The 10,486-nt window shown below is 44.2% G+C and overlaps 1 protein-coding gene and 1 pseudogene across 1 annotated transcript; both read right to left on the bottom strand.

Moving 5' to 3' along the window:
* Positions 1-2,062: 2,062 nt before the first annotated feature.
* LOC136549247 (SH3 domain-containing protein 3-like) lies at positions 2,063-4,412 on the bottom strand (annotated as a pseudogene).
* Positions 4,413-4,537: 125 nt separating this feature from the next.
* On the bottom strand, positions 4,538-8,695 carry LOC136550610 (zinc finger BED domain-containing protein RICESLEEPER 2-like). Its single transcript, XM_066542238.1, has 2 exons — positions 8,517-8,695; positions 4,538-7,002 (listed from the first exon to the last, which is right to left on the bottom strand). The coding sequence occupies exon 2, from the start codon at positions 6,966-6,968 to the stop codon at positions 4,770-4,772; it is 2,199 nt and encodes a 732-aa protein (XP_066398335.1). The 5' UTR covers positions 6,969-7,002; positions 8,517-8,695; the 3' UTR covers positions 4,538-4,769.
* Between the last annotated feature and the right edge of the window lie 1,791 nt (positions 8,696-10,486).

The following is a 10,486-nucleotide window of genomic DNA, read 5'->3' as shown; positions in this document are numbered from 1 at the left end:
ACAAATAGCATTTTAGGATACCCTGTCTAATCTTCTATAACTAACAAAAGGTGGGGGCGTACCAATGTCACAGATGACAGGCTCAAAATTTTTGGCCGGAAAAACAAACATCTGTGGAGGAGATTGATTTTGTGGAGCAAACATCCGGCAAAGCCCTCAATAGAAAGTTTTGAGGTTTTTTTTTTTGCAACTCTTATAGTTACATTAAATTCTAAACAGAAAATTTTTAATAGGACTTATTTAGTATCGTTGATATAAATATTTGTATTTATTAATTAAATTTGATATGGTTTAAGATTGTACTCTACTGTACCTTTGTTTTCCTTCGTGGACGGAGGGATGTGAGTGTTCATTCAAAGTTTGCCCGTGTTTAGTTGTCAGGCCAAATTCCAAAAAAGTGTTACAGTATTCACTACATCGAAACTTGTGATACGTGCATGGAACATTAAATGTAGGCGAAAAAAAACTAATTACACAGTTTGGTTAGAAATCACGAGACAAACATTTTGAGCCTAATTAGACCATGATTAAACACCAATTGCCAAATAAAAACGAAAATGCTACAGTAGCTCAAAATCCAAAATTCACCGAACTAAACACCCTCTTTGTGGGTTTGGCAAACGTGCTGATGGTTGCAGAGAATAGGGAGCACAAACGGCATGACTTGTCAAATCTCCTCTGTCCAAAGACTCCCATCAATCATCCGGCCTCGTTTGCTTGACTTATGATCGGTACTTTTTTAAAACAACGAACAGTATTTTTCTCCTACATCAAACTAGCCAATAGCAGCTTATCGTTGCCTGTGGCCGGAGGATATGATTTGTACAGTACTACTGTATGTACTTAGATCACTAGCCAGTATTCCCTCGTCCAAAAAAAAAACTTTTAGGCTTAGAACAACTCAACTTTTTTTAAAAAATCAAATTAATAGTCCCAATATTTATGTCTTTAAATAGACTTACCACAAAATAAATTTAATAATTAATCTAATGATATTTATTTATATCACAAATATTTTTATTTTTCATATAGTTGTGAGTAAACTTAAATTGTTTGACCCCTTAAAAATAAGAATTGTATTTTCTTTTGGGACGGAGGGAGTATTATATTTAATGATCCTTTTAAAGTAACTGCAAAAGTCTAGATAAAAAAAAGATTGCAACATTTTTCTGATTGAATTATTCTCTAAAATAAAATCCCTCTAAAAGAACTACCACGTCATACCGTTTTTTTTAATCCATCGCGTCTCCAGCTCCAGCTTTGCCCGGCCACCGAGCGCTCGCACGTCCAGACCGCGTTCGTCCATCTGTGCTGGCCGGCCAGTAGGCAGGCGCCTAGCAGCCTAGCACTAGCACTCTAGCAGGGCCAATCCGCGCAGCAATCCACGCAGGACGGAGTTGGGATGCAGCCTGCAGGGGCGCCTGGCGCGCAGGAGGAGCGAAGGACACGCATCCTGGCCGCAAGGACGCATCATGGCAGCGCAGACTCGCGGCAATCGGCGTTTGAGGGCAGCGCCAGCGCGCGGGAGGCGCCAAGCGGGAGAGAGATGGCGCGTGCGGGAAACGGGACCACTACGAGTTGGCGAGCGAAAATTGAGAATAGTCCGGGCGACGGCGACCGTGCCAAATACTCGTGTCTGTCCAGCAAAACATGCAAATATGGAAGAAAAAAATAGTCGACGTTGGACCAAATCTCTGGTGAATAGTATTTATATTTATGGCTCTAAATTAATTTATTATAAAAATACATTTCGTAATTAATCTAATAACATTTATTTGATATCATAAATATTGATACTTTTTAATTTATAATGGATCAAACTTAAGATACTAAAACACGACACTGTGCTAAAATTGCAGGTTTTCCGAAAGTACTCTATAGCTAGCATAGCAAGAGAGGTGGCAAATTTTCTTTCCCTTGTCTTGGAGCGGAATCTGATTTCCTTTCCTTTCGAAAGAAACTTACCCCTTTCCTTCATTCTGAACACTATGATATAATTTCTTTCCTTTTCAAATTTATTCCTCCAAAAATTTGAAGCACTTACGCACATTCACAGAGATATTCATGCTGGCTTGTCATCCTTGTTGTTCAAATTTGGCTTATGCTGAAATATTACGAGAGAAAAATATTGTTGGTTCGTTGAAAAATACTGCTGAAATAGTACAGCCTACGATTGCAAACCTTGACATAGGAGAGCTCTGACGGGAGACGGGTCATTCTGGAAACCAACCTCGGCATTCTCCTTCCGCCAGCCGTTGCGAGCAATCTGGTGCACGCACAGAAAGAATACGGATGCAATCATACGGTTAAATAGTATAGTATTAACAGTTAGTGGGTTAACTGGTTTCAGTGTTTTTGGTTGCACAGGCTAATTCGTTCTTATATTCATTCCACCATTTTTGAAGCAAATATATTCATTCCACCATAGTATGGTTCTCTTCAGCAACTGCTAGACTAATTCATCCTACAAGCCTGTAGGCAGTCACTGTGCAGTTTGCACTCCTGCAGGAGGACAAGTGTCCATATACTAATTGGTCATCTCTGATCAGATGGTTTCTTCCTTAAGCCAGATTAGCCAGTGGGTACTACATTACCTCCACAGCTGAAACTGTTAAAGAGCACACTGACCTGACGAACGACAACATAATCGCCAACTATTAAGCTCAGTTCCTTCTCTGTGGTTCCATTGAAATTATGCATTGCCTGCAGCACAAAAAAGATTGATACTGCACATATAAATGGAAAATATGATGTATACTTGCTTTTTACTGCCAGTTACTCAGTTTCAACTCAGCAAGGCAGTACTGGGCTTTCTCAGCACCCTTATGCGAAGATATATAATAAGTGGTGCAGATTCTCTTCTTTGCTTCTCAGAGGACATCTACACAGAAGAAATCGTAAAAAAAATAAGAAGGCAAGAGAATGTTCACAACTTCCCATAACAATATAAGTGAAAAGTGAAAACTCTACCTCCGCTTCAACATCATCAAGGGTAGCAGCTAATCTCAGATGGAATAACTTTTCTGCTTCTACCTTCAACGAGACGAATTGCCAAGGACAAGAAATAAATCAATGTAACAAACAATACAAATAGAATAGCCGCTGAAGGGTCACTCGTTGCTGCTGAGATTCAACAGCCGCAAACGCAGCTGCTGCTTCCTTTCCTAACACAGCCATGCTTGCTTTGTGCCCTATCATTTTAGCTTCTGACTGCTGAAGCTTTGTAGTGTGCTCAGGATTTGGAGCTTCTCTTACCCGTGCCTTTCTTCCAGCAATTTCAGCCGACTATTGAACAAACAAGAAGGATCAGGGTAAATGGAAGTAGCAGCAATTGGAATTTGCTCATTTGCAGCGAAGGATTAAGCCACTAGTACATACGAGGATCTCAGCTTCACGTCTCATCCGGCTATAGCGCTGTGCAAGACCACGAGCATCTTCCAGGGGTGCACCCATAGCCATTGACCTCAATGGATCTATAGTCTGAAATGTCAACAAATGTAAGAATCTTAAAATGTATCTGAATGAGATCCAAATACCTCACACATACGTGTGTTCTTATTTCTATCAGAATGGCATATATAATATAATTTCAGAAGGCTTGGACTCAAACTTGCACTGAAAAAGGCTGTTCTAAGCAAATAAACAGAAATTATGTGTATGGCGATCAATTCCAATATACCATACACAAGCTACTGATATCATATGAATCAGGAAGTAAAAGGGCAAAGCAGAAACAGAATAATATGCTTGGTAACTTGGATTATTAGTACCAGAAAGTTACCGCTAAGGAGACTTTCAACATTTTGGTTTTCATGAGACTAAGATGGACTTGTGAAAATTTTACTCAAACAAAAAGACTTCCAACACCTTGGATATTCTAGGGTGTCACTACACTCTCCAGTTGCCAATGGAAATTTTCAATACAAATTCACATCCACCAATAATATCTTCTAGAAATTTCAGGAGGTAAAGCCATGCTAAAAATAAGTCACTTTAAATGCCTGAGATATATTCATCTGCCTAAAGAAGTTATTCAAATCCGTTCCAATCAGCAACTCACTCCATGAACAGTAACTGTACCCTGAAATATGCATTCCCCATAACACCTATATTTCCTGCCCGCCAAACAGACAACCAACCGAGCCTTCAAAGACACCTTACACATAAATTCCCACAATTGATCTCCAACTAAACAAGCCTTATGTGGGAAACTAACTCAAAGATCAGTCAGCACTTACCTGAGAAGATAAAATTCTGTTGAAATCCTCATACTCTTTCTCAATATTTCTCAAAGCACCTGATGGAGCCACTCATGCAGCCATCACGCCACAACAAGCATCTCAAACTCAAACACAGCAGTCATATGGAGCACACACTTAAATTAGACAATTTCTACAGCTATACACGAACATGGGACACCAATCCACGGTACTAAGCAAATTGAATACAAAACAAGGGTTCAAACAAAATAGACAGCAACCAGCTGATGCATCCCATGGTTTGTACATGCACATAGCCAAGCATGCAAACTCCAACATCAGACAATACCAGAACATGATACATAAGCTATTACATGACAACAGCGACGAGTTCAGCAGAGTTCAACACAAGTTACACACCTTTACGAGATAAATACCAGAATAGATCACAATCAGTTCACAATCTCAGCCTACAATACACCTACAGTTAGCTACACTCAAAGATACGACAGATGGATAAATAGATTCCTGCTTCCACAAGGCAGGCAGTGACCAGTGACGACGACAAACCTACGATCCTTCAGCCTTCACCAGTGAAGAACTCGGTGCCTCGGTGGCAGGTGGTGAATACTGGAGCCAGTCTTTTGCGCAGACAAGTGCTTCCACAATCTCAGGTCGGAGAGAGCTTCTGTAGTCATCGAGCATGTGACTTCCTGTTCCAGCAGAGAATATAGAACTGCCACTGCTTACCATGGACATTGGAATGGCCAAGATATCACGGGCCATTTTAGAGAGGGTTGGAAACTTTACTGTGTTTAGCTTCCACCAGTTCAGGATATCAAACTCCTGGATACGTGGAGTGAGCGATTCATCCAGGTACTGTTCCAGCTCAGATTTCGAGGGCTGGCTACTTTGGATCTCAGAAAGGTATATATCAAAGTCTAGAAGCCCATCACCAGTGGAAGCATGCGGCCCTTGACTGTTATTCGCATTGGCTGGTCCATTATTCCCTTCACCTTGCTCAACATAGGCTGGGGTCAGTGGGAGTGGCTGAGCCACATACTCCTTATACAGCTCATGTACAGCAGCATTGACCACCTTAACATACTTTGCAGCCTCAGCCCCATAAATTTTTGAGTAACTGAACTCAACAAGCTTCATCTTGAAACGCGGATCCATGACAACAGCAATGGCTAACACGAGGCTGCAATCTTTCCAGTACTTGTCAAACCTCTCATGCATATCCTTGGCGATGCTACTGAAAGTGGGATCTTCATGTCCTGTGCCATTTGCTAGCTCTAGCTGAAGTTTCCAAGCTTCATGGAAAAAGATGTTTGCAGTTGGGTTTGCTGCTGCCATGATGCTATGTGCAGAATCGTATAGCAGTTTCAGGTAATTACAGGCAGCCTCAACTTTCTTCCAATCCTCTGCTGATGGAGCTTCATTGTAGTTATCATCACATGTTTCTAGTGTAGTGAAAGTCTGCTTATAATCCAAGGCAGCTAACAACATCAGATAAGTGGTGTTCCACTGGGTTGTAACATCCAGACAAAGGGTCTTGGTACTGGGAATCTCCAGCTGCAGAGCAATCTCAGCAAACTTCTCTTCACGGGCAGAAGAAGCTTTTATGAACTTTATGCTTTCACGGATGTTGTAAACAACACCATGAATTGAAGCAATGACATCTTGTGCAACAGCATTAAGGATATGGGCATAGCACCTCACAACAAAGAGCTGTCCCTTAAGCATGAGATTGTTCTTGTTGGAGAGATGATCCCTCAAATTTGCACTGTAGATATCATGTGACGAGCATTCATTATCCAATGTGATGGTGAATAGCTTGTCCTTCATATTCCAGTCAGAGAGGCTCAAGCTAATTGCCTCACTAAGTGCATTCTCTGAATGAGGAGATGACACCATCATGAAGTTAAGCATTCTTCGGTGCACTTTCCACTCGGAGTCGATAAACTGCCCTGCAAGTGAAACATACCCAAGAGTCTGACTAGTTGTCCACAATCCTATAGTGAGACTGATCCTTCCAGGCATAGTGCTGAATGATTGAAGCAGGTTCTCCTTTTCCTTCAGATAAACAGCATACACCTCTCCTTCCATCGTATCAACATCCACAATCTTAAAACGTGGCTGCAGACTTTCAATAAAAATGGAAAATGCCGGCTGTTGGACAATGTGAAGTGGGTAGTCATGCTGAATGATCATCTTTGCCAAGTATGAGCAACTGCAGTCCTGATCAAAAGCAGCATTTGCATAACCAGTATATCTGTAGCGTCTCTTGGTTGGCCGCTCAATAGTTCCCTCACCATCATTGTCAGTCCCTCCAGTTGAAGGCAGTGCCAGCCTCTGCTCTTGATTCTTTATCTTAGGACAAGAACCCAAGGTGATGTGCCTCTTGAGATGACTAGTCCCAGCAATCTTTGAACCAGAGCTGTAAGCAAAGGTTTGCTTGCAGAGCTTGCAGCAAGCCCTTGTGGCCCCACCCGCGACGGCTTCAATAGTGAAGTGCTCCCATACCAAGGACTTCTTTCTCCTACGCCTGGTTCCAGTAGTAGGAGGGGTTGTTACCTCAGAAACAACCAACTCGTTTCCTTGAACCAAATCATCACCTTGGGACAGCTCTTCACCATGAGCCAACTCTTCGCCTTGGACCAACTCATCACCTTGAGCTAATTCTTCACCTTGGATTGCCTCATTGCTGGGGGCAATCTCGTTATCTTGTGCCACCTGAGCGTCATTGGCAGTTTCCTCGGCCATCCCGACAGGCTAGCAGCTGATGAACTTCTGAGATCTGTCAAGTATGGCAATGGTAAAATCAGAACATTGTCGAAGCGCGAAAATGACGGATTCAATTGCTGAGCATAACAGAACCGACAAATACATCATAATTTCACGATAGAAAGTCCTAGTAATCAAAGGAACTAGAGCACAACTCCAAAGAATAAGTTGTATTAACAACTACGCACTAAATTACTTCCTCAACAGACCAGATTCTTGCACAGGCTCATAAATCACCAAAAAAATCCTATACTTTATTTTCCTTGTTTAGAAAAAATTTAAAAGCCCCCCACAGATCCGGCGGAATCTAGCCCAAACCCACGCGGAGGCAAAGCAATGCTGAATCCAATTAGTTAAACATGCTGAAGAGTTGAAACAGAAAATAAATATGAAATTGAAGGGCAGGCCCTTCAGCAGAAACATATAGGGCTGCACATGAATGAATAGCTAAAGAATAAAATGTCACTGGTAACATAGCCTTTCTGCAGAAAGGCAACCATGCCCATCGTTTACTTAAACCCGTGTCAGAAACAAGCCATGGTTGCTGGAACTTGTTATAAAAAAGATAATTAATTACAGGCATCGAACCTAGCCTGGCTATTGGACTTCAAAATCATAGTCAAGCTATTGGACTTGGAAATCACACTCAAGTAAGTATGACTACCCTGGTCTAGCTAGGCACAAGATTCACAAAGATGCAGCACTATGCGATGAATCATTTAGGCTTCAAACGCTCAGGGTAATATGTACTAGTAATTCTCTAGCTAACAAGACTGATAGTCAAGAGTACTCCAAAGTCAATCTGTTTCCTATAAACTCTTCATCTTCACAGACAACTAAGTGGTACCTCTGCACAACGATTCAAGCCTCGACAAAATCTTGTGTAATTCCCTCGGAAAACCGAACCCCTCCCAGACACAATATGCTCGTACCAGAATTATATACGCTAAAAAAGGCCAACAATATAACCACGTACTAATCTACAGCGCCAACAGCGCTCTGACGCGCACCCGGAAAAGAAAAAAACTGAGAACCAAAGTCCGCTCCGCTCGCCACAGAATTCCCCCCAAATTCCTGCCATGGCGCATGAAATGAAAGAGGCTACAATTCTGGCCCGCGGAACAGAACCCTCGTGTCCCAAATTCGAAATCCTATATACTGAACAGAAACCACGGGAGGGAGCTCCTCTATGGCCTGGAGTTCTAGACCGCATACTACCGACCGGTAAAATTTCAGAAAATCGAAAGAAATCCTCCCAGCATGGCCCACTAGGCCCAAATCCGGAAGGGCAAAACCCTTCCAAATCGCGCTTAAACGCAACAAAAGAAAAAAGCCCACGAATTTGAAAAACGCCCCCGCACAGATCCGGCGGAATCTAGCCCAAACCCGCGCAGATCTATCTATGAACTCGCAAGCGGAAAGAAATTATAACGCGACGCGACGCGACGAGACGAGACAGAGCAGCTGGAGCAGGCGAGGGGAGGGAGAGCGGACGATGAGTTTGGGAACGGAGGAGAGCGAGCTTACAGGGGTGGTGGTGGTGGTGGTGGCCGGGATCGGAAGTCCGGACTACCTGCTAGGGCTCGGCCCAAGAAGCGCCCCAAGCAAGGCCGAGCAGGAGTGGTAGATCTGGTTTTGGGGGGAAGGTGGAAGAGGGCGAGAGAGTGGCAGGTGAGGGAGACTTTGCTTTGGGTGGGGGTTCCCAAAGGATGCGGGGGCGGAGAGCCGGCCAGGGTTGTGACGTTTCAATGGGCTCACGGTCACGGGTCGCGGCCCATCCATCCCCCTTCTCGCGTGCGAGGCGTGCGGAGGCTGCCGGGCCGGCCATGCGTCATGCGTGGCCCCCCGGGTATTTGATTTCCCAAAATTCGGCTAATCGCAAGTTGGGAACCGATCCGTTTCTAAAATTTGTTGAACCCAAAAACTCGGTTTGGGCCCCGACCGAACCGACCGATCTAAAAAAATAAACAACAATAATGAGTAATCCCAGCGAAGCGCTGGCTCTCCGACGAACCGAGCCCAACGGACAAACTCGAACGGCGAACTACGAAGAAGACGGAACATGCTTGCGGGAGCAGCAGAGGGGTTTGGTTGGAGCTTGTTTCGGGGCCTTACTTTACCTACGGGGAGGAAAGCGGGGTGCTTGGTGGCGGGGCGATGCAGAAGAATTAGGGCTCGGCCCAATAAGGACGAAGGCTGAGCGAGCAAACCCTAGATCCTGGAGCGTGTGGGGAGAGGACGACAAGCCGGGGAGAGAGGACAGGGGCTTCTAGGCTTCGACCCATAGAGAGAGAGAGAAACTGGAGGGGTCTGTCTGGTGCCTGTGGACGCGGATTGAATGGGCTAGCGGCCCATGGTGATGGGCCTCGTGACCTTGCGCGAACTGTGAGGCTGCCGGTGGACCAGGTGGGGGCCTCTCTCTGCGTGGAACAGGCTGGGACGCTCTGGGTCTTCCCTTTTTGGGCGGTTTCCTCGTCTCACCTCCTGAGGAGTTTCCTTGGCCCTCCGATGGTTTGTTCATGTAAAATAGGATGGATCGGAGTGGTGCGTGTGGGGGAGTGCCGGTCGGATGGCGGGCGCAACACGGCGCTGGATTGGAAGGCCAGAGGACCCAGCTCTCCAAAGGCTAGCAGGCAGCGGCTGGCTTCTTGCCCGTGGTGTGCGGTTTAAGGCAACCACGTCAGTTAATTAAAAAAAGTTAAATGGGACTAGACAGTCCTAACCATGAAACTACGTGTTAGTTTTCATCTCTGCCACATCAACAAGATACTATCTATTAGAAACTACAGCTCTAACCAATCATTTCTTAACATGGGTCCCATTTGAACGGTCGTGACATCTCTTGCCTCGTCCCTTCTCCCTCCTTGTGTCTTCTTTAGATGTATCTTAGGGATGGAACCATGACGAAACAATCCTTGCACACACGGAAACACATGTGTCTATCGAAGGAGCGCGCTCCTCCGCTCGGTTTTTTCCCACCACTTTCATACCCACACATGCTAGAGCATTGCCTAGGTTTAGGGCATGTTTAGAACATAGGAATTTCACAAGAATTATGCAGGAATATTATAGGAACTAGTCCAATTTCACATAAAAATCGTAGCAATAGGAATTTTTCTGTGTTCCAAACAAACCCTTAATGGATACATGATTGATGATGAGAAATAAGAAAAGTAAACACAATAAGAAGACAACAAAGCACGTTCATTATATTTTTTGATGAAGACACGTTCATTATATTGATGATTTGTTTCCATTTGATTTGCCTCCTGTGCAGCATTGCAGCTAACACGTTCACGTGCTTGACTTGTTTCCGTTTCATTCGATCTGCTCTCTCTCCCTCTTTGGGGCGATGCTTTTAGGCGATGTAACCATTAACTATCGCCCTAAGTAGTAAAACGAATTAACTAGTGGTGCACACAGGTCATTCCAACGAGTGGTGTGCACTACTTTCACCGTTAGATCGGCGTATGGTCCGACAGTGAAATCAACCCTGG

Source organism: Miscanthus floridulus, chromosome 4 (assembly GCF_019320115.1).
Source record: "Miscanthus floridulus cultivar M001 chromosome 4, ASM1932011v1, whole genome shotgun sequence".
NCBI classification, from domain to species: domain Eukaryota; kingdom Viridiplantae; phylum Streptophyta; class Magnoliopsida; order Poales; family Poaceae; genus Miscanthus; species Miscanthus floridulus.
This window is presented reverse-complemented; position numbering and strand designations above follow the sequence as displayed.

What these genes read in the sequence shown, in the direction of transcription:
- LOC136550610 (XM_066542238.1), bottom strand. Translation starts at nt 6,968, where the DNA reads ATGGCCGAGGAAACTGCCAATGACGCTCAGGTGGCACAAGATAACGAG.